Source organism: Aspergillus versicolor (assembly GCF_001890125.1).
Source record: "Aspergillus versicolor CBS 583.65 unplaced genomic scaffold ASPVEscaffold_3, whole genome shotgun sequence".
NCBI lineage: Eukaryota > Fungi > Ascomycota > Eurotiomycetes > Eurotiales > Aspergillaceae > Aspergillus > Aspergillus versicolor.
In genome coordinates, this window is record NW_024467526.1 from 2,619,252 (window position 1) to 2,646,802 (window position 27,551).

The 27,551-nt window shown below is 50.4% G+C and overlaps 12 protein-coding genes across 12 annotated transcripts; 6 read left to right on the top strand and 6 right to left on the bottom strand.

Annotated features, from left to right (window-relative positions):
- Positions 1-70: 70 nt before the first annotated feature.
- Positions 71-1,912, top strand: ASPVEDRAFT_40069 (uncharacterized protein). The gene is made up of 3 exons (XM_040812043.1): positions 71-524; positions 591-1,490; positions 1,544-1,912. The coding sequence occupies exons 1-3, from the start codon at positions 445-447 to the stop codon at positions 1,890-1,892; spliced, it is 1,329 nt and encodes a 442-aa protein (XP_040666319.1). The 5' UTR covers positions 71-444; the 3' UTR covers positions 1,893-1,912.
- Positions 1,913-2,192: 280 nt separating this feature from the next.
- On the top strand, positions 2,193-3,227 carry ASPVEDRAFT_70776 (uncharacterized protein). Its single transcript, XM_040816088.1, has one exon. The coding sequence runs from the start codon at positions 2,235-2,237 to the stop codon at positions 2,739-2,741; it is 507 nt and encodes a 168-aa protein (XP_040666320.1). The 5' UTR covers positions 2,193-2,234; the 3' UTR covers positions 2,742-3,227.
- On the bottom strand, positions 2,845-4,061 carry ASPVEDRAFT_27283 (putative tartrate dehydrogenase; the record flags this gene model as incomplete). Its single annotated transcript, XM_040809998.1, has 3 exons — positions 2,845-3,186; positions 3,256-3,746; positions 3,821-4,061. 3 exons carry the CDS (start codon positions 4,059-4,061, stop codon positions 2,845-2,847), a joined length of 1,074 nt encoding a protein of 357 aa, XP_040666321.1.
- A 286-nt stretch (positions 4,062-4,347) lies between these two features.
- Positions 4,348-6,414, bottom strand: ASPVEDRAFT_82124 (CeGAL family transcription factor; the record flags this gene model as incomplete). Its single annotated transcript, XM_040817147.1, has 3 exons — positions 4,348-4,861; positions 4,923-5,430; positions 5,499-6,414. The coding sequence occupies 3 exons, from the start codon at positions 6,412-6,414 to the stop codon at positions 4,348-4,350; spliced, it is 1,938 nt and encodes a 645-aa protein (XP_040666322.1).
- A 142-nt stretch (positions 6,415-6,556) lies between these two features.
- On the top strand, positions 6,557-7,499 carry ASPVEDRAFT_149506 (Zn(II)2Cys6 transcription factor domain-containing protein). Its single transcript, XM_040808204.1, has 4 exons — positions 6,557-6,764; positions 6,844-6,857; positions 6,904-6,963; positions 7,024-7,499. Exons 1-4 carry the CDS (start codon positions 6,696-6,698, stop codon positions 7,451-7,453), a joined length of 573 nt encoding a protein of 190 aa, XP_040666323.1. The 5' UTR covers positions 6,557-6,695; the 3' UTR covers positions 7,454-7,499.
- A 251-nt stretch (positions 7,500-7,750) lies between these two features.
- ASPVEDRAFT_82126 (NAD-dependent succinate-semialdehyde dehydrogenase) lies at positions 7,751-9,369 on the top strand (the record flags this gene model as incomplete). The annotated part of the gene is made up of 3 exons (XM_040817148.1): positions 7,751-7,780; positions 7,848-7,935; positions 7,988-9,369. 3 exons carry the CDS (start codon positions 7,751-7,753, stop codon positions 9,367-9,369), a joined length of 1,500 nt encoding a protein of 499 aa, XP_040666324.1.
- A 554-nt stretch (positions 9,370-9,923) lies between these two features.
- Positions 9,924-12,651, top strand: fluG (extracellular developmental signal biosynthesis protein FluG; the record flags this gene model as incomplete). Its single annotated transcript, XM_040806511.1, has 3 exons — positions 9,924-11,048; positions 11,109-12,351; positions 12,422-12,651. 3 exons carry the CDS (start codon positions 9,924-9,926, stop codon positions 12,649-12,651), a joined length of 2,598 nt encoding a protein of 865 aa, XP_040666325.1.
- A 1,604-nt stretch (positions 12,652-14,255) lies between these two features.
- On the bottom strand, positions 14,256-14,862 carry ASPVEDRAFT_575917 (uncharacterized protein). Its single transcript, XM_040815355.1, has one exon. It carries the CDS (start codon positions 14,734-14,736, stop codon positions 14,365-14,367), a length of 372 nt encoding a protein of 123 aa, XP_040666326.1. The 5' UTR covers positions 14,737-14,862; the 3' UTR covers positions 14,256-14,364.
- A 601-nt stretch (positions 14,863-15,463) lies between these two features.
- Positions 15,464-17,797, bottom strand: ASPVEDRAFT_27286 (putative MFS transporter; the record flags this gene model as incomplete). Its single annotated transcript, XM_040809999.1, has 2 exons — positions 15,464-17,526; positions 17,590-17,797. 2 exons carry the CDS (start codon positions 17,795-17,797, stop codon positions 15,464-15,466), a joined length of 2,271 nt encoding a protein of 756 aa, XP_040666327.1.
- Positions 17,798-19,778: 1,981 nt separating this feature from the next.
- ASPVEDRAFT_128410 (uncharacterized protein) lies at positions 19,779-21,341 on the top strand (the record flags this gene model as incomplete). The annotated part of the gene is made up of 1 exon (XM_040806542.1): positions 19,779-21,341. The coding sequence occupies one exon, from the start codon at positions 19,779-19,781 to the stop codon at positions 21,339-21,341; it is 1,563 nt and encodes a 520-aa protein (XP_040666328.1).
- A 244-nt stretch (positions 21,342-21,585) lies between these two features.
- ASPVEDRAFT_82131 (cupredoxin domain-containing protein) lies at positions 21,586-22,880 on the bottom strand (the record flags this gene model as incomplete). Its single annotated transcript, XM_040817149.1, has 3 exons — positions 21,586-22,320; positions 22,382-22,450; positions 22,539-22,880. The coding sequence occupies 3 exons, from the start codon at positions 22,878-22,880 to the stop codon at positions 21,586-21,588; spliced, it is 1,146 nt and encodes a 381-aa protein (XP_040666329.1).
- A 287-nt stretch (positions 22,881-23,167) lies between these two features.
- Positions 23,168-27,481, bottom strand: ASPVEDRAFT_40083 (uncharacterized protein). Its single transcript, XM_040812044.1, has 14 exons — positions 26,415-27,481; positions 26,313-26,365; positions 25,762-26,258; positions 25,659-25,714; positions 25,422-25,603; positions 25,191-25,372; positions 25,096-25,122; positions 24,682-25,045; positions 24,505-24,589; positions 24,388-24,452; positions 24,111-24,327; positions 23,934-24,051; positions 23,791-23,885; positions 23,168-23,723 (listed from the first exon to the last, which is right to left on the bottom strand). Exons 1-14 carry the CDS (start codon positions 27,343-27,345, stop codon positions 23,389-23,391), a joined length of 3,207 nt encoding a protein of 1,068 aa, XP_040666330.1. The 5' UTR covers positions 27,346-27,481; the 3' UTR covers positions 23,168-23,388.
- Between the last annotated feature and the right edge of the window lie 70 nt (positions 27,482-27,551).

The window sequence follows — 27,551 nt, forward strand, 5'->3', positions numbered from 1 at the left end:
CGAGCCCCTACATTCACATTCCATGGATGCCTCGGAATGCGCTATAATTGTTGCCATACTCATGATACTCTTGCTAGGGATGAATCGATCTGCATACTGTCCTACTCAGGCCTCGACCGATGAATGTTGCCATACCTACCTCACATACCTCTTCACAGCCGATGACATCGAGACAATGGTTGACTTGTGAACTGATCCAGTCACTTTCCTGTGTTACTTATTTGCGTTCAGCCCCTACGCGTCCGTTTGTTCTGTCTGACGCCTGCGCAACGAATACCCAGTATTCTCTTTCATTTTGGAGCGCTTTGAATTGCCTCTGCCTCTGGGAGGTATAAATAGCTCCGCCCTCTTGCGACCTTGGCCGTTCAGTCCTAGCGAATTACCCTTTATTATTATTATTATTATTATTGAGTTTCTAGACCAACGAGAACGAAAATCGACATCATGATGCTAAAACCCGTTGCTTTGGCCCTGGCGGCCCTTCAATGCGTTGCGGGTCTTCGTTTTGCGATGTATATCGATGAGTTAGTGCTCCCCTTTGACAAGCGCAGATGAAGGCGAATACGGGATCAGCTAATTTTGGTTCATAGATACCACACCGAGGGCCTTCCTGGCAGCAACACGACCCAGGGCATCACGCATGCGATTATGGGCTTTGCCAAATCCACTGACTTCAACACTGATTCAGGGTCGTCGTTTGAGCCATTTGAGCCAGTCGAAACCATGCGCAAGCGTTTTGCGCCTGACACAAAGGTTTTGGTTGCGATCGGTGGATGGGGTGACACGGAGGGTTTCTCGAAGGGTTCAAAGGACGATGCCTCCCGGAAACGGTACGCGAAGAACGTCGCGAAGATGCTGGACAGCAAGGGATTTGACGGCGTTGATGTCGACTGGGAGTACCCTGGTGGAAACGGTCAAGACTACAAACAGGTCCCAAACAAGGACAAGGTTGGCGAGATCGAGGCGTTCCCGCTGTTCATCCAGGCTCTTCGTGAGGCAATCGGCAATGATAAACTCCTCACCATCGCGACTCCGGCTAAGAGAGAGGACATGATCGCGTACACAGAGGAAAACGGACCCAAGATCTGGCCGTCTGTGGACTTTGTCAACGTCATGTCGTACGACTTGATTAACCGCCGCAACAACGTGACGAAGCATCACTCCAGCGTGGTCGACTCGCACGATACCATCAAGGCGTATCTTGATATTGGAGCGCCACCAGAGAAGCTCAACCTTGGGATTGCCTACTATATGAAATGGTTTACCACCCAGGAGAACGCAGATTGCGACACTCACCCCATTGGATGCCCAACTGTGGAAATGGAGACCGCCAACGGAGAAGACAACGGGAAGTCTGGCACCATCACGTTCGAAACGAAGAGCATGGCTCCACCGCCGAAAGACTTGAAAGAGTCGACTGACCAAAAATGTGGTCTCGAGGCCAAAGCCAAGTGTCCTGCTGGGTCCTGCTGCAGCATCTACGGAAATTGGTAAGTCTTGAAGCCCGCTTCTTGAAGAAAGAACAATTTGTTAACGTCAGTAGTGGCACGGGAGATGACTTCTGTGGGACCAACTGTGATTCTAACTACGGCGAGTGCAAGGGAGTGTCGATTCAAGGCTCACTGCAAAGCGCGCTCAAGGACGGCAAGACCGACGAGGAAGCGGGCGGCCAGTACTACATGGACGTGAAGAACAACCTGTTCTGGACCTGGGACACACCCGAATTAATCACCCGCAAGTTCAAGGATATTGTGGACGCCGAGAAGCTGGGAGGTGTTATGGCGTGGAGCTTGGGAGAGGATACATACAAATGGGAGCATCTGAAGGCGATGCAGGCAGGAGTGGCCGAGCGCGGTGGCAACTCCAAGGCTCGCGAGGACTCTGAATTTTAATTGTGAATTAAGTTTGAGAGGGAGAATTAACCTTATATGCAAAGTAGTCGATCTTTTCGAGATGGAAACCGAAATTCCACCAGATTGCTTTCTAAAATGTTGCAAGAGCTGTGCTGAAACGTCGCGGCCAATCCGCGCGCTGCAAACTCCACGGGGCCGTTGGGGCCTCTTCACCCGTCCAAGCAGTGAAGCCAATTCAGCCCCGTAAGCCAGGTAGCGTCTGTTCGAAAAATCCACATAAGTACAGTTGAGGGAAGCTTGGCCCATGCAGCTCATTCAGGGTCTTCGTTTTTCTCTCCTCCAGGCTCCCAGTCCTGCTGCAGCCAGGCTGCTCGCGCAAACATGAGGCCCCTTATCCTCCTCACCTTCGTTTCGCTGGTCCTTTCTCTTGCTATTCCGATCGACCACTCTGGCCTCCTGAACCCAAGCCCTTTTCTCCAGCAGCCCCTCTTTGAAAACACCCAGGCAAATCCAGAATCAGAACAGGCTTCGGGCCTCGAAATCAATCATGGTACATTCATTCAAGCGGATAAACCCCGCGTACAATCCTCAGATACCAGCCAAACCCACCCTTTGCACACGCAGGAATCACTGTACGCTCTACTAGATCGATACTCGGACGAATTATATGCAGCAGCACTACTTCTTCTTGTCCCAATTGCAATTGGGATCGTTGAGCTTCTTGAAAATCTCTCACGATCCATGGCCGTTGAAGAATTTCCTGAGCGCGGAAGAGACAAACACCGGCTCGAGTCGCTGAAGGAAAGAGAGGAATGGGTACTCAGACGAAAGGAACGAGAATTGAAAATCGAACGATCAAGGTCATGGTGGAGATGCTCAAGACGTTGAGGGCTCTTCTTTTTTCTTGGAGTCATGAATATGTTCATTCTATTCTATTTTGTCGCAGCATAACTTCGCGGCAAGGTATATAATGATACAAAAAGAAGGAAAACTAGTTCAAACGCTTGATCTCCTCGACAACGGCGGAGGTTACTTCAACGGTTGTGGCCTTTCCACCGAGATCGGCTGTCAGTACACCAGACTCGCATACGCGCTCGACACATTGCATCAGCTTGTCGGCAGCAGTCTTCTCGCCGAGCCACTCGAGCATCTCTGCAGCGGTCCAGAATGTCGCGACCGGGTTGGCGACACCTTTACCCGTGATGTCGAAGGCGGATCCGTGGATGGGTTCGAACATACTGGGGTTCTGGCGGCTAGGGTCGAGGTTCGATGTGGGCGCAATACCGATGGAGCCTGCAAGGGCAGCGGCAAGATCGGAAAGAATATCGGCGTGCTATGCCACACAATTAGTATCATATCAACTGAGACTAGAAGAATGGGGAAGGGAGCCAAGCGAACATACCAGGTTGCTGGCAACAATGGTATCTAAACTCTCGGGCTTGAGCACCATTCTTGTGGTCATAGCATCAACGAGCATCTTATCAACAGTGACTTCAGGGAAGTCCTTGGCAACAATGTTCGCAACCTCGTCCCACAACACCATACCGTTGCGCTGCGCATTGCTCTTCGTCACAACGGTCAAAAGCTTTCTCGGCCTCTTGGCTGCCGTCTCGAACGCAAAGCGCATGATGCGCTCCACGCCATGGCGCGAGAAGATGGCAGTCTCGGTGGCCACCTCCCAGGGGTGTCCGCGATGCGAACGTCCACCCTGACCAGCGTACTCGCCTTCGCTGTTCTCACGGACAATCACCCAGTCAAGGTCTCCGACATTGCAGTTGCGAAGGGGCGACTGTGTGCCACGGAGGACACGCGTGGGGCGCACATTGGCGTATTGTTGAAGGGGTTGGCAGATGGCCAGACGGAGACCCCAGAGGGAGATGTGGTCGGGAACGTCTACGTTAATTATCAGCACTCGACTCTCTTATCTTTTAACCATAGCATAATGTGTAATGCGGGGTGATTTTTACCTGGCGCGCCAACAGCTCCGAACAGAATAGCGTCGTTCTTCCTCAATTCCTCTAGTCCGCCATCAGGGATGTACTTGCCCGTAGTCTTGAAAGTCTCAGAGCTCCAGTCAAGGTGTGTGAAGTCTAGAGAGAATGACTGTAGCTTCTCAGCAAGAGCTTGCAGAACCGTGACACCGGCATCAACGACTTCGGGGCCAATGCCGTCGGCGGGGATGGTTGCGATGCGGTATGACCTGGTCATTTTGTCGGCTTTCTGAACCCCTTTTTCTTCCAAATGGAAAGTAAGCAGTCGAACGAGATTTTGAATTGTGACTGCTAGTCAGAATCCTTTGAGAAATGGGGAGGGGCTGTTAAATACTTTTCTCTTCTTCCAGACCTCGTGGATAATTCTCCGAATTCGCCCCCGCACCGGAGAAGATATGTGCGGCGGACATGTCTTTGTCCGATCCACCCAAGAAAGTGAGAAACATCTCGATATCTCAACGCCTCGACAAGAAAGAATTAATCCCTCAGCCAGATGCTTCAATTTACAGTACAGAATCAGTATTTTGTACATTCTCCGTGAGGTCGTAACTCTCATGGATCAACCACGGCCCATCTGCTAAACTCCATAAATCGCCTATACTAAAGCCCTCTTCGCCACTACCAGGACCAAGGGAGAAGTCCGGTAGACCTAGTCCAAGCCCGAGCCCCGAAGCTGGGCCGATATTATTCATCGCTTGGTTTCCAAATATCATAGATGAGTTGGTCCACTGGTTGCCTTCTGCGGTTGAGAGAAGTCCTTCTCCGGGATTCGAGGGATGCGGTTGTTGTATATGATGGTCAAGCGGGATTCCGGAATCTAGGGTGTCTGGAGAAGCGTTAGGATCTCTTTCATTCTTGTTTTTGTCGAGGTCGGCCATGGTTGGATGTATAGGGAGCTGCTGCTCTGGGGTCGTGAGAGCGGAGTCCAGGTCACGAATTGCTTCAATACAGGTTTGAGGCCAGGTGTTTCCGCGTCGAGAAAGGCTTTCGAGAATAGAAAGGCCGCTTTTTGCATATCTTTTACTCCGTCTATTAGCTTATACATTTGAATTTGAAAATAATAATCAGGGGTAGGTACCTAGACGCTGAGGATGTGGGAAACTCGCCTTCCCATGCGGCATAAATTAATATTAGGCAGCTCATCCATACGGCCCAGGTGAATGATGGCCATACTAGAGGAACAGAAGGCGCAGAGGTCGTGGATTGATATTGCCGTAATGTAGTGAGGAGGGACCGTGAAGACTCGATACAGATTTGTAGGGCGGTACGATATTCTGGAGAGGATGCCTCGGCTGCCAGCAGCGGACGGTTCATTGAAATAATGGCTTCGTGGCGAAGAACAGTTAATAGAACACGATGGAATGGTGCAATTGAAGTCGATGCCGGGCTGGGGCCCCCATCGTCGAACTCGAGTGGATGGACATCGTCATAAACCTCGTTCCACCAGTGGGTGAGTTCGCCATGAAGAACTTGAGTTGCGTCAATGGAATCTTCTCTATGAATGATGGATTTATTGCGTAGCTCAATGATGCGCCCGCGAACTCGCGCAAATTTGGCGAGGTGGCTGAGAAGGCGGAGTCTGTGATCTAAGGAGCAAACAGTGAGGATTGAGTCCCTATTACGAAATAGACTGCGAGAAAAGGGGCAAGGGTACCTTCGTCTACCGTGCCATGAACTTCAGCATTTGGATAACACACATCGATATCATCATCTTGAATTCCGAGAGGAATTCCCAGTGCTTGAGAAAGGTATCTCTCAAGGCTGTAAATAGACCAAAATAACCGGCGGCGAGTGGCTATCTCTGGACGACTAAATGAAAACCGCACGGGACATCGATGCAAGCCTAAATGGAAGGCCGTCCGAATGATGACTCCACCGACCCGTGAAGCTGCATTGAGTCTGAGAAGGGAGGCAAGGAACAGCTGGACGCCAAAGGCTGCCTGGAGGATAGAGATGGTGGGTGGTTCGCAGAATAGAGTGTACAGACTTTCCATTGCTTGGTGGACGGAGCGGAAGACGTAGGCTGCTGGGACAGGGCCCTGCGTGCCTAGAGAACTTTGTCGACGGTCCATTAGAGAAATAGAGACGATGGATCGGACAAGGATCCCGTCTGCAACGGAAAGGTTGCTAAACCCATCACGACTGAGGTGCTCTAGAATAACAAGGAACGCCGGCCCAGAGAGAAACGGGAACATTGGATGCCAATTTTCAAAATAGGCACGCGTCCACTGAACCAGCGCCTCAAATGATGATAGCGTCGAAGTGGCGTGAAGGTTCAGCTCCGGTGGCTGCCACAGGTCCGGTCGATACTGATGGTGCTGGTCGTGCAACTGGTCGTCCTCTCCAGGAACTTGCGTGTCTTTGGACGCCTGCTGGGGCTGATTTAAAAGGGCCGACCGTCGAGCAAAGGCATTGTATACGACTCGAATAAAATGAATTCCACTGGAAGAGCCCAAGAAAGATGCAGAGCCATTGTCGGTGGACTTGCGCATCACCCCCAGCTCATGAGCCTTGGGGGTGAGCTTCTGGCGTTTGGAGGGGGAACCATGGTTAGAATTTCCAGAGTCCATGAGAGATTACAACGACGGAAACGCGCGAAGAGACATGGAGCAGAATTCGATGAGGAGCGGAGAGGAGAAGGCGAGTCGAGATGCGTTGCAGACTGAGGTCGGCGCTTTCAGATTTTCCCAACCGGCCGCTTGACTGCTTTGCCTGCGCTGCTTACAACCATTATTTCCCCGCAAAATCCAGACTCAAAAGACGCACGATCTTCAGTCTTGTCTTCCCCGGTTTTCTTGTCTTCCTCCATTCCACCTTTTATTTTTGCCTGGTCATTCATATATATGGTCGAATGGCTGACAAGCAGAATCCCATCCAAAATTTAATAGCATGTGAGCCCTGTCGCCAGAAGAAATGCAAGGTTGGTCTCTTTCTACATCCCTTGCCCTCCTCTTTTCCCAACCCAACCATGAGGTCGTTTGATGTACTGATTCTCTTAGTGTGATCGAATATTGTAATTGAATCCACGCCGTCTATCCAATATGTACTAACTGCCAAAGACCAGTTTGCTCGCAATGCTCTGACCCAGCGCGATGCAACTACCCCGAAAGTGGGAAACGGTAGGCATCTCATACCAGGAATACTACTCTCAAGTAACCTAATTCGCTAATAACGTATAGCGGGCTGCCCCAGGGCTATATAACCCACCTTGAAAATCGACTCGCAGCCACAGAACGAGCTCTTTATAGCTCATATGCTTACCTGCGGACCATCTCTCCCCGGTCGTTCAGCATTCTCGATGGCCCCCAGCCAAATCCCTCGAGAACTGCTGCCACCAACGAATGGTCAAGGTTTCCACTGCACACTCCGGAGGACCTCGAAAACTGGTGGGTGGAAAAGTCGCGCGTATATGGGCCTATTGAAGGCGAGGCGCCGCCAGAATGGAGTCCGGGAACGACAGGAACGACCTCCGGGAACAAGGAAGCCAATGTCTCGACGAGTTTGAATAGCCTTAGCTATAATCACGTTCAGGCACGTCCGTCTACAAGTTATCCGAGGGAGGGGCGAGCGGAGCGACTAGTAGAGCGAGAATCGGCCGTGTATTTCTAGAACTATATAATTTATGAAAATTCCAACTCAGCTGTATTACTCCGTTTGGTTAGTTTTAAAGTATCCAAATTAGGATTGGGGCAATTTGGGGTTATTGGGATAGGATTGGGGACCTTCAAGAATCGAAAACGCCTTCTTGGGGCACGACCGAGATGCCGATAAGAGGAGGGGTTGCGGACGCCGCCGGCCCATGCGGGGTCGATTCCTTTCTGTTTTCCTTTTATCGTCTATCCTCTTCTTCACTCCTAACCCATCACAGCTCTTTGGGTTTCTCTCAAGCGAAATCGAACAGAAAAGATGGCTCAACAATACAAGCTACCGTTCGAGGTACGTCATAACCCCCCGACAAGGATGTGCATCAAGATAGGTACAAATACTTATTACTTGCTTCTAGTTGGACAACCCCGACCTCCTCCACTTTGATTCCTACGTTGGAAACTCCTGGGTCACAGCAAAGAGTGGCAAGCGATTTGAAGTTGTCGGTAAGTGCAGAATGACCTCTTCAATTCTCGCGTACTGATCAGTGGTTATTAGACCCTGGTACCGATATCCCCTGGGCAAGCTGCCCGGCAAACTCAGCTGAAGACGTCGACTCCGCCGTGCAGGTCGCACACGAGTCATTTGAGCAGTTCAAGAAGGTTAACCCTCGCCAGCGTGCACAATGGCTCCTGAAATGGGACACCCTCATCCGCGAAGCGAAGGCTGATCTAGCCAAAATTCTCACGCACGAGACCGGCAAGCCGATCGCCGAGTCCAATGGTGAGATTGACTACGCCACCGGTTTTACCTGGTGGTTCGCCGGGGAGGCAGAGCGCATTCATGGATCCATAGCTGTCCCGGCTGCTCCAAACCGGCGTGTCTTCACCGTCAAGCAACCCATTGGTGTTGCGGCTGCTCTTGTTCCGTGGAACTTCCCCATTGCTATGGTTCTGCGAAAGGCAGGTGCAGCTCTTGCTGCCGGATGTACAATGATTGTCAAGCCCAGCCCTGAGACGCCGTTGACAGCTTTGGTATTGGCGCATCTGGCCCAGAAGGCAGGGTTCCCTGCCGGGGTATTTAATGTGCTTACCACAGATCTGGAAAACACACCGCCACTTAGCGAGAGTCTGTGCAAGCACCCGCTTGTAAAAAAAGTTACTTTTACTGGGTCGACGCGAATTGGCAAGCTGATTGCTTCGCACTGTGCACATGGCTTGAAAAAGGTTACCCTTGAATTGGGTGGAAACTGCCCGTTCATTGTCTTTGATGACGCGAATCTTGACCAGGCGTTGGACCAGTTGATGGCCCTTAAATGGCGCCATGCTGGACAGGCTTGTATCACAGCAAATCGGGTATATGTGCAGGCGGGTGTCTACGACAAGTTTGCCCAATTGCTCAAGGAAAAGACGTCTAAGCTTGTGATTGGCCATGGCGCCAGTGACGGCACGACAATGGGTCCTCTCACAACCCCTCGCAGTATCGACAAGGCTATTAGCCAGGTTGAGGATGCACGGCAGCGAGGTGCAGAAGTCATTCTTGGCGGAAACCGTGTCCAGGGAACGAAGGGGTACTTCTTTGAACCAACAATCCTGAAGAACATGACCAAGGAGATGCTAGTGTCTCGCGAGGAAACCTTTGCACCTGTCGCTGCCTTGTATCGGTTCGAGACAGAGGAGGAAGGAGTAAAGCTAGCGAACGACACCAGCATGGGGCTCGCTAGCTACGCATTCACAAAGAACATTGACCGTATGTGGCGCTTGCTGGAGAATCTGGAAGCGGGTATGATTGGCATGAACACAGGCAATTCTTCCGCAGCTGAATCACCTTTCGGAGGCATCAAGGAATCGGGGTATGGGAAGGAGAGCGGAAAGGAAGTGGCTGTGAACGAATATCTAGTGACGAAGACGGGAACATTGACGATTGAGGGACAGTATTAGCGAGATGGAGAAGCTTGGGCCCCCGGGCCAGATTGACATGTATCTGAATTCTTTTCGTTTCCTTAAGACTGGCTCAATTTGATTCGCTTTTGGTAGCGACAGAGTATACGGCGGAGCATCGCGATTTGTTATTCGAGGTGTGCGCATGACGCTAAGATCTGCCTCCTGGCCGACGCCGTGGGCCGCGCTCGTAGAAGATTCCTGTTCTGGCAATATTGTCGGTTGGCAGGTGTGAAAACCGACGAAGCTGAAGACCACCAACAGCTCGGATATGCCGTATATTTTCAAGGTGAAGAATCAGCTGTCGCATATTTGAGTTCTTTCCGGATCGTCATTCGTGTAGTTGGCTATGTTGGGCTGCCTGATCGAGTAAGCCACGCGCCTCACCTCGTCTATTATTCTCTCCTCGTCGTCCCCTCCTTGCCCAATTTATAGGCATTCTTTCTTTCCATTCTGTTTAAAACCGGTCCCGTCCACTCCTTTGATCAGTGTCCTCCTTGCTTTCATCTATTGCTCTAACAGTGCTGCTCCTCTGAGTTTGCTAGCTTATCACCATGGCCTCACGGCCTTCTCTCCACCAAGTGATCCAAACACATCCTCTCATCGATAACCATGCCCACAACCTCCTCTACAAATCTGCTGCCTGCAATTATGCCAAGTATCCTCTTGAACAAATCGTATCGGAGGCTCAGGGAATCGCCCTAACCAACGCCTCTTCCACCCTGTCTTTCCATCGTGCTGCTACCCAGCTCGCTACTTTATACGAATGCCCATCAACCGACTGGGAACAACTCAAGGCGGCCCGAGACCAATTAGTCCAGAGTGACTACGACGGTCTGGTTCGCAAATGTTTACAAGGAACACATACACTTCTCCTTGATGATCTTTTGACGGATCAAGATATTGAGCCATACGACTCGCATGACCGCTTCACCGCATCGCCAACCAAACGCATTGTCCGTATCGAGGCCTTAGCTGCGCAGGTCTTGTCGAAGATTGTCAGCGGGGGATCGATTCCCCCAGAATCTAGTGATCCCGCATCCTTCCAAGCTCTCTGGGAGAGCTTCTCCCGAGAATTCAATCTTCGGATCTCCGACGCCATTCGTGACCCCGCCGTGGTGGGGTTCAAATCGGTCATATGTTACCGTACAGGGTTAAATGTCCAGCCAACCGAGGACCGTGATACAAAACCCTTGCTCCAGTCCTTCGCGCGTACAGTCTCGCAAGCGACCGTATCCACACCCCGGGTAGAGGACAAGCCGATGAACGACTGGCTTGTTCGCCAAACCCTGAATTTACTCAAAGCTGCCAAGGCTACCCAACCAAACAAACCTCTCCAATTACATACCGGCCTAGGCGACAACGACATCGACCTGATACTGTCTAATCCGGCGCACCTGCAGTCTGTCATTGCGCAGTACCCGGAGGTTGACTTTGTTTTGCTTCATTCGTCCTATCCCTATACTCGGGAGGCCGGTTACCTAGCATGTGTGTATCCTAACGTCTATTTGGACCTTGGAGAGGTTTTCCCCATGGTCAGCCGGGATGCACAGGAATCTATCGTACGAGAGAGCCTGGAGCTTGTTCCAACCACTCGGCTGCTGTGGAGTACCGACGGCCATTTCTTCCCGGAAACTTTCTGGCTGGCTAACAAGCAGTTTAGAGATATTCTAGAAAAGGTTCAGATATCCCTGCATGCAGCCCCCTCCCACCCAAGTATGTGAACTGACTTGGAACAGGTTTTCGTGGACTATGTCCAAAATGGGGATTATACCAATGAACAAGCCATACAGGCCGCCGTTGACATTCTTTTCTACAACTCGAACCGGTTATATTGCCTAAACGAACAACCACGGTTTAGCACTACGCCTGCGTCCACGGGGCCCCTCTCCCACACATTGCCAACAGATTCGCTTGAGGCTTTCATTCGGAGTTACCCGGACGTCAAGTATATCTGGATGCAATTTATTGACTATACCTCGACCATCAGACAGCGCATGTTTCCGATTTTAGAGTTCGCGAAAATTGCACGTAAGCAGCGCCGGATTGGCATCTGCTTGGCTGTCTTTTGGATGCTGCAGGACGACGGAATTGCTGGAGGCTCGACCACAGGCCAATTCTACATGCAACCGGATCTCTCTACACTCAGCCCAAATTCTGGACTTGATTCCAAGAGCGCCACCGTAATGACGTGGTGGAAGACAAACGAGGGTGAACCAATTGAGGGCTGCCCACGAACGACTCTGCTCAATATAACGAGAAAACTCAAGGACGAGTTTGACATTCAAGCTACTTGCGGCTTCGAGATTGAAGTCGTTTTCCTGAAACCGACCACAGACCCGTCCACTGGGGAGGAAGACTTCGTTCCTAGCATAACGAACCACTCCTGGTCACAGATGACCCGTGAGACTCGCCGCATGCTACCCTTGCTCGAAGATGTCACCGAAACACTTGCCTCCATCGGCATATACCTGGAACAGTTTCACTCTGAATCCTCCCCAGGCCAGTTCGAATTCATCCTCCCACCCGACTCCCCCGTCGCCGCTGTGGATGCTCTCATCAAAGCCCGCCAAGTCATAACCTATGTCGCTGAGAAGCACGGTCTCCGCGCGACCCTCCACCCACGCCCCTATCCCTCTGCTGCAGGCACAGCCTCTCATGCGCACGTCTCTATCTCTCCACCAACCAAAGAAGATTCCTTCCTCGCCGGTATCCTCCACCACTATCCAGCAGTAGTAGCCCTCACGCTTTCCGGTGACGCAAGCTACGACCGCGTCAAAGCGGGTCTCTGGGCCGGAAGCGAATGGGTCACCTGGGGCACCCAGAACCGCGAAGCACCCATTCGAAAGATTTCCCCCGGCCACTGGGAAGTTAAGTCACTAGACGGCCTGGCAAATATGTATCTAGCCATGTCTGCTTTCCTGGCTGCGGGGTATGCCGGAGTAAAAGAGGATAAGCCGCTTACTGTTAAGGACTGTGCATGTCCGTCTCCCCCTCCCCCGAACCTCTTATTTGACTGAGTAAACTTGTGCGGCTAACATTGAATTTATAGACGACGCGGCTACGCTTAGTGAAACTGAGCGTAAAGACCTCGGCATCACTACGAAACTTCCTAATACTCTTGCTAAGAGTCTCGAGGCCTTGGAATCTAACAAGACTCTTCAAGGCCTTCTAGGTCCGAACCTAGTCAATAACTACATTATGGTGAAACGCGCGGAGAGCAAGAAACTTAATGCAATGGATGAGAAGGCGCGCAGGAAATGGCTTGTGGAGAGGTACTAACACTTATGCAACAGTTGCACGAAATAACCATCTCTACCGGAGGGAAACCTTACTTTCTGACTACTAGCGAGACACCTTATGAGGTTGCCTAGATAAAGTAGATCCCGAGCATGGTGAATTAAATCAATCACTATATATTTTTATTTCTATCGTAGTAAACTGGGCTGACGCGTGTAACGAAGGTGTGTTTGTATATAAACATTCATTACCGAAAGGTAAAACAAACAAAAAGTTCCAGATCAGCAACAGCTCGAGAACAACAAACAATGCCCTAACAGGAATATCCACAAGGTAACCGAAGTCAATCAATCCGTACCGAAGGCCGAGAAAGAGAACGGGGGGAAAGATGAATGGAACAGAACAACGAGATACAAAGGCATTGAAGCCGAAGCTACGTCCACTCAGTAGACGTTTTCTTAATGGCGCTAACAAATCTCGAGATAGAACCAAGTAGGATGGATCTTGGCAGAAGTTGGTGTTGATTTGACGTTGGCATTTTCATTCTCCATTCATCAATCAACCTGAATACTTCCTTAAATGAGACAGAATCCGTGAGGAAAGAGGTCGATCCCAGAGGCAAGTGCCGCGCTCCTTTTCAATAGCGCGGATGGCGCGGGTAGCCTCAAAGCTGTCCATAACCAGAATAGAAATATCTGTTCCCTAGCTGTAAGCTGACTGCCAATACTGAGGGAATTTCACCCATGAAGATCACGTCGTTCGACTGCATTGACCGCAAGTTCCCCATTTTCGGCAGAAACAAGAATGCCTAGCTGCCGCCTCTTGATGAAGGTGAGCATCAGGTTGAGGTTGATGGAGTTGTCATCCACCAACAGGACTCTTGGGACGTGGTCATGTTTCGTTAAGGGTTCCACCACCTGTGGGGAGGGTGGAGTTACTGTCGTTATATGATCGGCTAGCTCGGAGCTTGCCTGTGAAGGCGAGGACTTCATCGAGCCTGGAGTTGAGCTGGTTGCATCAATCAGGTCGGGAATGTCGCTCGCATCTTAAAGCGTCTCCAGGTTTCCCTCTGGTATTGTGTTCTCTGAGAATCAGGGCATCTCTAAGTTGTACGGGTTAGTTTATGCGGAACTCACGGCGGGTAATAATTCTCACTACTTCGGATAGTGAGGATCACAGTGACCGCGTAACCTTGTAATCAACGACCTGCTGCAAATTATGAGAAGAGGAAGAGGCTTGGTGGTGGAAGCAGGAAGCGAATAATCAGATAGTACGTGCTTGTTTGCTAAGACGGCGTCAACAGCTAATTGAAATGACCACGAGCCTACCTCAAGGACGTACCAGTCGGCTAGGTTGCTCGATATCATCGCCCACATTCGATGTGCCCATAGTGGAACTTGGCTGGACAGAGGATGTGAAAACCCGGCTCTCTACTGTATCCCAGCAGAAGCATCCTGTTTTATTAGCATATAATCGTCACGCTGACCTACGATCAAGCATACTGTGGGGGGATAGGCGAACTACTGATTACCGGTAGCTGCTGGGCTTTAGTAGCGAGTCAGGCCTCGCCCGCAGAAGTTGATACAGGCATAACTAGAGATGTAAAGAGGTACTACTAATACGTAGTTAGACTTTATGTTAAACAGACACTAACAAATCCGTCAACCCCTCGGGGCTGGTATTAATCAACACTCACAAGGGCACCGAGCTTAGAAATCAGTGACTGCTTACGGGGATGGGGGTTTGGTGTATAAATCAATCAATCAATCCTTGCTCACTCCATGTACTCTCAGCAAAACTTATCAGCTCTTGCTTGTGTATGACTAGATCTTGCTCTAGGGCATTGTAAGGAGCATGATTGATGATTTCATTGAAGGTCAGAGCCAACCGTGTGGTGGTGGTGGTAGTAGTGGTTCGTGTATGATTTTCCGGTAACGAGTGTCGTGTTATTAGTTCGAGATAATAAGAGGAATTCGGTACAACGCGCGGCCGGAGAGGATGATCTTGTAGTGACACTGTATATTCGCGGCACAGCTTCCCATCGACGTAAGATAATCTCAGGGTTTTCGCGTTTAATGCTGATTGTAACCACGAATTCCACACATGAGGAAGTTTCAAGTCAGCCATGTGCGTCAAGGGCTAGCTGTTGATGTGATTCTGGCGAGGCTATCTCAACAACAAAGACACTCCATTGGCCTTTTTAGGCTCTTGTTTGTAGCGAAACTCTCCCGTTGCCTATCCCTGGCAAGCTGTGTAAATTGATCGAGTCCAAGATTAATACAGGACTCAAAGTAGGGATCTTCAGGCGACAAAGTCTGCATTGGATATGGTTTCAATGAGATCCATGGTTGAGAAGGGGATGAAGAGAAGCTCGGAGAATGAGAAGGCAAGCATTTAATGAGATGCCATACCACCAGATCAAAAGGCCATGCACTGCGGGTGGTCAGCCAGATATCTCAACAGCACCCACGATTGATGAAAAGAGAAAGTGTTACTCAGGCGGTTTCGCCAGCAGTTGCTTCCGCCGAGGCAATCGGCGCTACTCCTTTCCTGGGCTAGCGTATAACCATAATCATAATACATCAGAAAGTACAGAGTACCCTTACTTAGTACTAAGCGTCTATATTACATGATATCCAGTCTGACAATGCATGCCTCCAATGGTGCGCCGGGTGGCAAAGCTGGAACGATTACCCCGGCTTTTTCAAGGACTACGCACGGTGCATAGTCTAGTAATGACTTCAGGACATGCTGCATTCTAATTGCTGTCTATCTTGTAGATCTCTTGAGCGAATCTATACTCTACAACATGCAATCCAAAACAACAATACTGCGCCCTTACTCAATGCGGTTCCTAGTATTTCTCCATCAATCGTTTCCGGACGGTCCACATCCGGGCACGCTTGCCATAAATGTACATTGGAATGGAACAAAGAAGCAGTCCAAGCTGGATTACTCCCAAGGCCACAAAAACCATCCGCGCCCCATCAACCTCCATCCAGTCGACAACAAACAAGGAGAAAATTAGGCCGTGGAAAACATCTGTTCCGCTGTTAGTCACCGTGCAATACTGCAGTTGGGGAATGGGGGACGTACTCTTGCTCCAGTTGAGCGTCACCAAAGCTTCTCCAGCATACTGACGGTAGCTGTCCACACAGAAGGTAATTGCCGTGGTACTCCCCAAACAGCATCCAAACGACACTAACCCAAAGAAGATGGTCGGAACAATCCAAGCGTCCTTTTCTTGAGCACTCCAGCCAAAGCCCATCAGACCTATGGTGGTCGAGAGTGCAATCGGGATCGCCATTACCAGGCGGAACTCAGGTTCGTAAACCCCACCATTGCGCCGTGTCATATAGCGGACAATGATATCTGAAATCTTGCCTGCCACTGCTGTGCCTAGTAAGCCGCCCACAAATGGAGATATATAAATCAGGCCGGTCTGAAGCGAGGTGAAGTTGTAGCTCTCCTTATCTTGGTAAATGTGTGATACAACCTCCGACAACACAATTAGCCACCCGACCGACAAGGCATATACTACGGCCGACCATAAGACTGCGGGATACGCGAACAAGATAAATGGGCGAACAGCCACCCGTATCCAGCGGTCGTGCGACATTCGTCCGTTCCAGACTCGTAAGTAGTGTATGAATGGAATATCTGTCCGCTCACGAAGTCGATTGGTGTACTGTACGGGTAAACTCAGTCCTGCAGCAGGTTCTAGGGACGCACTTCGTGCGGGAGAGTGTGAGGCGAATCGTCCGGTTTCAAGATCGGTCGAGTGTCTGGTAGGGGTCGCATCAAGGGGTGGAACAGCCGATTTCTCGTCACGGCCTGACGGTTCTATAGCCGGATCTGCGAGTTCTTGGGGAGGTTGCATCGATGGAGCTGGTTCTAGCCCACTGGGAAGTTGCTCCTTCTCCTGGATTTCGAGCTCGGAATTGTTGTCGACAAAACCAACGTGGCCCTTCTTGGCTCGTTTTTGAGAAGCGAGGTCTGGATTCTCCTCTGAATGAGGCATATCTGGCTGTCGATTCTCAGTGGGACGACCTCGACCTCGGTGGAGTCCGTGTGTCACCATGTCTGACACACTTCTATACAAATCGGGCCGCTTGCGATGTCGACGTGGTCGAGGGGTACGATCCCAAAATGTCTCCGGCAAAAAGAAAAAGATCGCAACCAAACAAGCCCCGACAATTATGGCCACAATCCAAAAAACCCAGCGCCAGTTCAGGCTCCCGATAATGGCTGCGCTCACCAGTGGAACAAGGTTTTTGCCACCAAGAAGGAGAAGCGTATAGATACCCACGCGATATGCCCGCTCGTGCAGAAAGTAGATCTCTGCAATGGTGGCTGAGGGCAAACACTCTACCGGGCTCACCGCAATACCTTGAAATATCCGAGCCAAAACTAGGCTGGGGTAATTTGGGGACAACGCACACCAGATGGCGGAGATTATGAAAAGCGATGCACCTAGTAAATAAACGGGACGCTTTCCCCATAGAATCGCAGTCGGCGACATGATCACTGACCCGATACCTAGTCCTAGCATATAAAGCCCTGTAGTGTATGCTACTTTCTGGGTATCGACGTTGTAGTCTTCTGCGACCTGATTAAAGCCCGCAGCAAGAACTGGAGTCATACCACCCCCCATCAAGCAGTAAAAGCCCAGTGAAATCAGAGCGGCATCTCGTCGCCAGACCGGCCAGTTCAAGGGATCATTTCGTGAGTCGTCTGGTTGCGGTTCCAAAACAATCTGCCCATTTGAGGTCTTTTTGCTTGTCGGAGGAGCAGACGCACGTGAAGAAGATCTGGATGAGGAATACGGAATAGGTAGTGATGAGGCCGATGTACGATGAGGCTGGTGCCTCAACCCTAGCGGCTCGTTGCGGTTCGACGACAATAAAAGAACAGTGCCTAAAAATAAGTCTTTAGCATTTGATGGCGGATTGACCTAGAACACAGGAATTGAATTCTTACCAGGTACTTCATCGGTTTCTGGATCACTAAGAATACCCAATGTCGCCCTAGAGCGGTAATCCATGTGCTCCGCACTTGAGTCACCATCTCCAGATGACGACGAGCGAAACATGTTCTTCCACCAGCCCCTGTCCGGTCGTGATCGGGAGCCATCCTGTTCTTGTTGTCGCGCTGTTCCAGCATCCATGTGCTCCTCAGTTGTCGCCATAGTCACTCGGGGGAGTCGGCACACAGCAAACAAAATTGGCTGAGAGGCCGGGGATGGTAATAAGGAGATCCGAGAAGAAACACCGGGTCTGGGGGATGAAACACGAGTTTTCTATATCTGATCGAGCACTCTGTTAGCGGAACCCAGCCATGGATTCAGTGACACCAAGTAGAAGAAACTCACATCTAATTATTGAGTGTGACAGCGCCCCTCCCCTGGGATCCTATCAGAGCTTGCAATGAGCGGAGCCAGAGAACTCAGATGTCGACCAGCGCACATGCTCGAGTCGCAGAGCTTTATAACCTGAAAATAATGAGGGGCAGCAGCGTGGCGCTCAAAAGTGTCATGCGGTAGCCATAAAGGCGCCTTTGTAGCTAAAATGGATGGAACAAGGCTCTGGCAAATCATGCGTGGCTCTTGGGAGCCACGCTAAAAGCTCTCCTCAAAGCCAGTCGAGCGTTGATGCGGAGACGGTTTGGGACCTCACCCTGATAATCCAATCACTTGGGTCTGATCGACGGTCGCGAGCTCAAAGGCGTGACAGCCACACAGGGTCACGGGGTTGATATCTGCACACTGACGTGAGACGCCTGAGACGTTTTGTCTCATCTGAGCTGTAGGAAGCAGTAAGAACAGATTAACAAGCAGGATAAGACATGTGAAATGGAAATTTGGGTGGCGTCATCGATGTTCACTGTTGGGTACCAACCCGTTGAGGGCCTCAGGCACCAAACCCCAGCTCTTTTTGCCGCATGCAGCACAACTCTCTTTTAAAGCCACTGAGCATCGTCAACGTTTAGAATCATAGGTTGAACCTTTGAAGAAGCACGTTGATTCCTGCGAAACCATTATTTGCAATACCGCCAACAGCGTCTCTCTTGGAGCTCAACACTGACAGCGTCCACGTTCAGACGGCGATCCCAGAGTGACCATACCCAATAATCGCTGAAGAGCACATTCACATTTCTTCATACCCCATTTCATTTGCCCTCTCGAGTCTCCCAGTCCTGGACTCGTTTTCCTTTTCTCCACAGTCTTCACAATGGGGCAATTGCATTGCCAAGCGTATGTTTCTGGCACAGTTGACCTTCTGGCGCGATCTGAGTTTCCATTACTAGGGAATTCCACGGTGGACGTCACTTCATTATGAATGGTCCGAGGAAACTAGTCTTAATATGGCGAACATACTCGGATGTCCGAGTTCCAATCGTGGCATGAGCTTGGGAGGGAAACAGATGGCCGAAGCGTACTCCTCCATACTGTGGTGGGGAATGACTGATAACACTGACCCTGCGTGCAGATGCTGTGGGAATAACAACAATTAGCCAATCCGACACTGACCTGGAAGCGAAATTCTGGATACTAATGACTCAAGGATAGCACTCGAGACCGAGGGCCTTTTCTGCGTCCGCAGTTCATCGTTGACCACTGGCACATGCATCCAGGAGTTGTTTCCTGAGGCCGCAAGGAACAGTGTCAGCGTTGGCCTGTGCTCTTGGGATCCACATGTGATTCTGTGATTGCACTAACCAAATCTAGAGGCCCCCACCACGTGCATCTTTAACGGCTTTCGATTCCTCCATCAGTCCCGATGACAAGGACCGATCCCAGGCTCCCAAGAGCTTCCAGGCTGATTCTACGCTTCCATTTGCTTTCTTTTTCTCCCCAAGCAAGGCTTTGACGCCATGAACCCCTGCGCCCGCCCTTACCCACGTCCAACGTGCCTGGAATTCGGGGTCGGATTTGCTCCCGTAGTTCGCGCCATGGCCCACCAAGCTGTCTGTCAGATGGGTTATGGTTCGACTACAGGACGAGGATTGCTGTCGAGTCAGCTATCAGAATAGCCATCTGAACGCTGCAACCCTGGTGGCACGCGCGTCCAAGGCCACTCATTATTTATATTGCATCCTTGCCCCGGTCCCTGGGTGATCATTACGATAGTCCTCCTTTCGTGATAGACTACTATGGGACAATCACTGCTATGGCACCCTCCTACAATGCAATCAAGCACAATTGGCGCCTATTTACTCCCACGGAGAGGCGCAACATAGCCATTTATATTTTGGGGATCATGATGTACAAGTTTGGTCTGGAGGCATTCAACGGATCTATCGTGACTCTCGCGACGAATCGCTACGATTACGATGCCTGGATTTCCGACACCACGCCCAAAACTTTCCAACGAGTTGGACTCATGGTGGGTCTAAATCAAGCCTGTCAGTGTGTCGGGTCTATCCTGATCGCCCCGCTTATTCGGAGGTTCCCTTCCCGACTCGTTTTGGCGGGTGCCGTGCTCGTCTTTGGCCTTCTCAGCGCCCTACTTCTCATTATCGATGCTAGCACAGGTGGTAGATTTTGCCCAGAAGCCTTCCGCAAAAAGCACCCTGAACATGATTTTCATTACTACGGCGACTACAATACCGATGGTATCATCCCCGTCTACTGCATTGCTGGGATCGCTTATGGGATGGTGGAATTGATTCGCCGTGTTATTCCCCGTGACCTTGTCGGCGGAAATGTCCAGAAATTGCGGCAGTTAGATGCTGTGGTGCATATATTCTACGAAGTGGCTGGGACTGGTGGTGCTTTCTGCACCGCTTTGGCTCTTATCCCGTACTTCGGCAATAACTACTCTTTTATCATTACGCCCATTTGCTTTGCGCTGGCAGCCGTTGGCTGGTTCTTCCTCACCGATCATGGATTCCAAAGTCAACGAACCGAGGTCCTTGAAGATCAACCATCATATATCCAGGCCGTCGTGGTTGGATTCTGGCTCTTCTTGGAGTCCATTTGGACCGGTGCCAGACTACTCTTTTCCTCTCGAAAGTTCCTCTGGCTGCTTCCCGGATACTCAATCGCCTTATATGCCCATCGGTATCTCGAGAACAGTATAGCTCCCGCTATCGCCCGTCGCTATCTCGGAAACGCAGCTTGGTCGCAGATTATAGTTGGTGGCTCGAACCTGGGCGAGCTTTTTGGCGCGCTGTTTGTTATTCTCTTTACTGACACGGTGGCAACGCCGATCCCCTGGCTTCGACTGGATGCAATCCTACTTCTCATAACATGGTATATACCATACTGGCGGCCTGAGCAACACAATGTGTCGATGGCGTGGATTGCAGCCGCGACGTTTCTACCAATCTCTTTCGGCTGGGCAGCCGGCGACGTGTCATTGGCAGCCTATATACAAGCCTCACTTGCGCGAGTCGAGTCGAAAACCAGGAATGTCTCCTCTCTAGGTGCTGTCATGGCATTCCTCTACTCTACATACATCGTTGTTTACGCAATCACCTCTCCTATACTTGGCAGTTATATCGATCACGTCTATGAGGAGACAGGGGGGACAGAAGGCAATGGTAATATTTTCGAGGCAATCCAGAATGTAGGTAGCGTGCAGTTTACCGTGGTTGCGGCCCTGGTCCTGGCAGCCACCTTCGTGCCAAGGGGATCTCTGTCTCTAAATCCCAAAATGCTTGACAATGAGAACCTGGAGCATGAATTGCCGGGCCTCGCGCAGCTCTCTTCGAAAGAGGAGCTGAATTGACGACATCAGTATAAGGGGGTTTAGATTATTTAGATTACGATAGAATTCATATTTGATCTCGTCATTAAATAATACCATTTTCTTTTTTTTTTCTCAATGACATATACCTCGCTTAATCTTCAATCAATGCACAGGCACATATATGATATCTCCACCGAGTCGACAAGCTAAACATAAAAATAAATCTAGCTAGATATAATACTCAAACATGAAAGAGAAAAAGAAGGGTCTGCAAAGAGCCATATCACTTCGGTGTCTCCGCCTCCAACTCCGTTGGTCCTCCCGTCCTCCCAGCCGGATGGCGGGGCTGGATACTCTGATCCCATATCCAATAGGGCTGCTGCTGCCCAGGCGGTAGTTGTGGGCTATGCTGCCTCTGCGAACCCAGCGGACTCGGAGTTCCATACCCACCCTCATGATGAGGTGGATAACCCCCACTTTGCGTCTGGGCTATATTCTGGTCCATCGGGGCAAATACCGGTCCTGCCATTGGTCCTGGTCCAAACAAACCAGGGTCATTGACAGGCGAAGCCCCACGCACGCTGTTACTCAGGTTTTGCGGGATACCGATGCTACTAGTAGTAGTATCAACCTCGCTCTTCCCAGTACCAGCACCAGCACCGGCCCCGGTAGTGGCTGCGGAGGTGGAGAGTGCCCATTGCGCAGTGCGGGCGTCGCTTGTGGAGGCACCTTCATGGGAGTGGGAGAAGAATTTCCTGTAAGCTTGGTTTCGGGCGAAGAGGTAGATGAGAGCGCAGAGCACTGCTACAAAGGCCACGATTCCAATGGCGATACCTGCTATTGCGCCCCCGCCGAGTTTGTGGGAGGATGCGGCGTGTGCGTTTGATGGGGTTTCGGATGGGTTATGTGTGGCGGTTGTGCCGGAGTCGCCTTCTGCTGGCATGGATTCGCCCGGGACGAGCATGTAAGGGGAATCGAGGGCGGCTCTTCTCTGGGCCTGATAGCTCTTCTGCGTGGTCTGGACAGTGTTAGTTGTGATTGGTGGTGAGGGAGTAAGTTAGGATAAGAGGGAGAGGTACCGGGTTGATGACGCCGACCATGCCATTTATTTTGCATGAATCTATGGCAGTACAGTAGAAGAATATCGGCTATTATAGAGACAAATGGAGTCAGTCCAGCACCGTAAAGTAACTTAATACGAGAATGTAGAGAGGAAAGGGAAGTATGGCAAAATACCTCTGGTCGTGGGACCGTCCAATTCCAAGTGGGCAACGCGCCCGAAACCTGCCCATTTACCTCGTTGAAGTCATTCTTAATGCCAGAGAAGAAATAGTCGCCGTCAGCAGGCACACATGGAGCTCTCCAGTCAGCCTGGACAACGGAGTGGTTGCGCGGGTGGAATTCAAAGACGATCAAGTCGCCGACATTGGCGTCCACTTCATGGGGAATATATTCATGCGGAGCCTCCTTGGGACCAACTTTGATTGTGTGTGTTCTCGCGGCTGACGATGCGGTGGTAGTGCTGGTGGGTTTTGATGTTGTCGGAGGTGGTGTTGTTGTGTTTGTATTGTTAGACATGACTGGAATCAGATAGGGCGATGGCCTCGATTAGGTATTGTGAGAGCGCGTTGAAAGGAGCGAGGAACTGGGTATTTGAAATAAAGTGCTGCGAAGGATAAAGGACGGGCTGGTCACACAGCCCGGCAAGACCGCCATCCTGTGTCAGTTGGACAAAGAGCCAATGGCCTGTGTCTGGTCGAAGACAGGGTCCATATTGAATGAAACCCCTACCGGGCACAAGTTCACAGTGTTGCAATTGGGAAATGTGAAAACAATACCGCAATAGCGCATGATACTTCGTGGTGGCTGAGACAAAGAACAAGCCAGGCGGGTCTCATCTTCACAGTGAAAGTCCAGACTCGCAGTGGCATACAAGCTCAACATGGTTTCTCTCTAGACAATGAATAGCTTGAGGGCTGATAATATAACAGTGAACCTGGTGAATTCTGAACATCAATATAGCATTCATACTAAAATATAGTCACGCCGCCAGCCATATTCCCGCCAGCCTATGCAAAGGAGTGTGCTAAGCTGACCGTGTAACGCCGCCTTGCAATCGGTTAATAATCAAGTGAGCCTCATTCACTTGAGCCTGCAACTGCGAGACGCCGTCTCTCACTCTCTGCGCCAGCTCAATCTCGTGTCTGGCCTCTGGTACCTCGCCCTCAACTGCGATGACAACTCCCAAATCTCGGGTGATATTCCGTACCTCCTCATTCAGTTTGCGCTCCAAATCAGCAAAAGTAGCATTTATAATGGCATCATAATCCATTTTAGCTCTTGTGGACAGCTGCCGAAATATATCTTGATTCCGTACGTACTTTTCCATGAGGTCCTTTCGTCGGCGATCACTTCCGGTGCCTATGTCAGTCGCTCTATCAGCGTCGGAACTCTCCAATGTTGGCTTATTTAGTATCAATTTACTCACCTGACTCCATGTTACAATAATGATAAGCCGGGCGCATAATCTCAGCAATATACGAGCTGCTGCTGTGTCCGTCGAGGACATCCCGGGTAACTCGTCTTCCATGGTCAGCGGGGCCACTTTAACAGGAAAGTGACATCGTATACCTAGTTTGAAGTAGAAGATGTTCAAATGCCCTTTGGGTGGTGTAAGCTATCCCACGTCTCTGAGAGTCCAGGTTATCAAGGAGGTTCTCTATGGATGCCGGCGAAAGGTGCGTATACACTAATGGCGGATTAGTGGTCGATTGGACTTGTACTCAAGGGCGTGGGTGCTTGTTTTACCTTCGATAGAAGTAGACACAACACTAAAAATAGCATAAATTTGATCTTCAGTGGTATTTTGTTGGCCATCCAGCCACTCCATCAGTGTGCTCCGACACTGATGGAGCTCCTCACTCGCATCCTGAAGAACTTCGTTGTTCCAATAACGCACACTTTCTTCGCCGATTTTATGGACTCCATATTTTCGACAAAATGCGGCATAGCTCGAGTGATGCATCTGGTATTGTGTTTAATCAGGCAATGAGGCTATGAAGTTGGTCTGGTGGCTCAAACTCACGGAACTCCAATTTCGAGATGCTCTGATGGCTCCATCTTTCCATCTTCTTTGGACTTGTAAGCTGCCTGAACGAAGTTTAGAATACAGCGCCTCAATATAACTTAATATGTAGCTTACGAATGTAACGGGTGATGGAACTTTCGAACATTGACTCAAGCTCTGTTTTGACGGACCGGATGCACGACCCACGAGATATGAGGCACTACCTAGTGTCAGTATAAGCATGCCTATATACATGCAGGTTTTCTCTGAGGCAAAAGTGGGTGATCATAATAAAATAGGGGATGAACAAACTGAATGCAAAGTCCTCTGCGCCTCATCCAGAACCCGGCGAAGGGTTTCGGCTCTGTCAGCCGTAACGTCATTTGATCCGGCCAGTACCCATTGGTTCAGAGATCCGAGAAGAGCAGGTACACGGATTCTAAGAAAGGTATCTGTTTCTCGGAACTGCGCGTCTGCTGGTACCAATTGGCAATATTGTCGCAACTCGGGGATGCCGCTCAGCCGGATATACTCGGTAGCTTGCTCCCTCTCGCCTCCACGGTAATTCTCGTACAATTCTTTGCTCACACAGAAAACCTTAATGTTGGCCTGGTATTTTCTGGAAAGATGCGTCCTCGATATCTCGTTGCGCGCGTTGATAAGAAGCGTCTTGCGCCTAAAAGTGTCAGCTATAGGGCTTTCAGAGATACTAGGGACTATGCATACTCGAGCTCAAGCCTCCCTAGCTCGTCGCTATTGCAAACATATTTGATTAGCATTGGCCTCGTCGGGAAAAAGGAAGAGAGGACGTTAGGGTTTACTTTTGTTGTGCCTCCTGTAGAGCGTACTGCGCTTGCTGTGCTCCAGATGAATCACGCCGACGCCGGCCCAATCTCCTAAGTGATCTTCTAGCTTGCTCAATCCGATCTAACAGCCGCCTGGTCTCTGTTATTACCCTAGCTGGCATTTTAGGGTCCCTTATAATTTCTTCACCATCCAGTTCCTGCACAGGGTCAGTCCACTATCATAATACACTTGGATTTCAGGCATACAGTTTCTGATTTAGTACACACTATTCGCATGGGCTGGTTGCGAATGCATTTGTCCCAAATTTCTTCGATTGAGGGATCCGATCTGCACCGGTTGATTTCACTAACAATAAATACCTCGTCACAAGTGTTACGAAGGTATTTCTCAGTAGCTCGCACCCTGGCGTAGTTCATATCTCGAAATCCTAAGAAAATACAGTCATTCGCCGTTTTAGTTATATCTCTAAACTGGAGCCTTACCTGGCATATCCGCAACTACCAAACCCGTTCGTAAAATGCTTGACCTGATATATACCCTAGACCAATTAGACCGGAATCTAAAGAGGGTAACCGCAGTACCCACCTTATTAGCTTGACAAATGGCCAGAGAGCTGGCCTTTGTGGTTCCCGAGATGCCACAGTAAGTATGTCGATGTTCTCCCTACAGTGACGTATATCCCGTGCCCTAATCGTATAGTGAAGAGCATCTGACCCACCAGGCCGATGGTTTAACCCAGCCATGGCCCATTCCCTAAGACGGGCAAGGATTCGGTCCTCCGCATCCGGTTCCTCATTTGACAAAAAGGCTTCGGTCAAGTCGCCTTCATTTGGGAACAACGATTGCAACGTCGTCCATGACCTTTCCGATAATCTCGTTATTCTATCGGCCTCTCCCTCCGCGAGATCTTCGTTGAAAGCTCTAGTATGGCGTATCCGGTAGGCCATCAATAGCTCACGGAGAAGTTCATTCATTTCATCAGTCGTCATGAAATCCGCCTCGATAGTATATGGGTGAGGATGTGTCTCGTCTACTTGTCGGAACTCGGTCACAACAGAAGTGCAGGCTTCTCCGCTCCCACTCTGATATCGTTAGTATCAATCTATTCATCGGCAGTAACAAGCCCCCCAGCGTACCGAACGTGCAATTCCCCCACAGTCGAGAAGTGAATTGATGAGGCTACTTTTACCTATGACAAGATTAAATACAGGAATACCATTTAGGAAGAATAGACCTACCAACACCCGAGTCCCCGATAAAACCAACTATACGACTTTGCGGGTACTCAAATTTGCTCTCGGTCTCGGCTTGTCTGTAAAGGTCACTGACATGGGTGTTACCATCCTGCACCATCTGGGAGGCCTGCATCGACCTCACGAGGCCCAAGAGATTGCTCCGCACATCCCTCAGTAAATTTTGCAGTTGAGAATTGTATATAGGGGCATCAGGAAGTTCTTCATCCCGCACGTTGTACGTGGAGTCATCAACACTTCCATCCTCGCTGTCATAGTCCGAGCTGAGATCAGCGTTGTCGTAGCCTTCACCTTCAGCTGCTGGAGGCTCAATACTCTGAATTATTAGGTTATGAACGCCTGAAGTTAAAAGACTAGAGGGAGATGGTGAATCGATATTCGGGGCGTTTGTTTGATTTGGGCGACTGGAAGGGCCAGGCTGCGGGCTCGGGGTGGCATTATAGAGATCTCTGTATGTCGACACGTTGACATGAGGGGAAAGATTGGAGCTCTGAAATTGTCTATGGTCAGGGGAAGACGGTCGCCCTGGCGCTTCGGGCGAGCTGGAACCAAGATCAAGGGCCGAAAAGAGAGCTCGTGTCGTTGAAGTAGTTGTTGCCCGAGATGGTGGTGTGAATATACGACGACCTGATCGGGACGGGGTCTCAGGGCTATCGGTGACTCGTGCACTTGTAGAATGGGAGCCTCTGGATGAAGAGGGAGTAAACACAAATGGGAAACTACTGGTACTGTGTGGGGAGAAACTGAAGGAGGCCGCGGTGGGAGGAGTGTTGAACGCGAACCTGGAATCACTGGGCGGGGAGAAATCAAAAGTAGAAGAGGAAGGAGCGGCTGTAGGCCGAGTCTGAGCGTGGGAGTGAGGGGACAAGGTTGAACTGTCGTCCCCGTCTGGAGTTATCCTCGCTGTCTGTGTCATCTTGGACGCTGTGCAGTAAGGCAGCAACAATGGCTCTGAGACAGCAAGGAATGAGATGCAAAGACGGATTGCTCGAAATATTTATTCCTCGTTTATCCCGCCTGAAAATAAGTCTTGCAAGGCAGATTTGGATTGTCTGTGAGGGGTTCGCAGGGGTGGGAGAACTACTGCACGATTACTGCGCCGCAGGAATCCTAAGAACTTAT

What these genes read in the sequence shown, in the direction of transcription:
- ASPVEDRAFT_40069 (XM_040812043.1), top strand. Translation starts at nt 445, where the DNA reads ATGATGCTAAAACCCGTTGCTTTGGCCCTGGCGGCCCTTCAATGCGTT. An exon ending in TTTGCGATGTATATCGATGA is followed by an intron (nt 525 to 590) that starts GTTAGTGCTCCC and finishes TTTGGTTCATAG; the next exon opens with ATACCACACCGAGGGCCTTC. An exon ending in TGCAGCATCTACGGAAATTG is followed by an intron (nt 1,491 to 1,543) that starts GTAAGTCTTGAA and finishes TAACGTCAGTAG; the next exon opens with TGGCACGGGAGATGACTTCT.
- ASPVEDRAFT_70776 (XM_040816088.1), top strand. Translation starts at nt 2,235, where the DNA reads ATGAGGCCCCTTATCCTCCTCACCTTCGTTTCGCTGGTCCTTTCTCTT.
- ASPVEDRAFT_575917 (XM_040815355.1), bottom strand. Translation starts at nt 14,736, where the DNA reads ATGGCTGACTTGAAACTTCCTCATGTGTGGAATTCGTGGTTACAATCA.
- ASPVEDRAFT_40083 (XM_040812044.1), bottom strand. Translation starts at nt 27,345, where the DNA reads ATGACACAGACAGCGAGGATAACTCCAGACGGGGACGACAGTTCAACC. An exon ending in TTCCATCACCCGTTACATTC is followed by an intron (nt 24,453 to 24,504) that starts GTAAGCTACATA and finishes AACTTCGTTCAG; the next exon opens with GCAGCTTACAAGTCCAAAGA. An exon ending in CATCTCGAAATTGGAGTTCC is followed by an intron (nt 24,328 to 24,387) that starts GTGAGTTTGAGC and finishes ACACAATACCAG; the next exon opens with ATGCATCACTCGAGCTATGC.
- ASPVEDRAFT_149506 (XM_040808204.1), top strand. Translation starts at nt 6,696, where the DNA reads ATGGCTGACAAGCAGAATCCCATCCAAAATTTAATAGCATGTGAGCCC. An exon ending in TACCCCGAAAGTGGGAAACG is followed by an intron (nt 6,964 to 7,023) that starts GTAGGCATCTCA and finishes AATAACGTATAG; the next exon opens with CGGGCTGCCCCAGGGCTATA.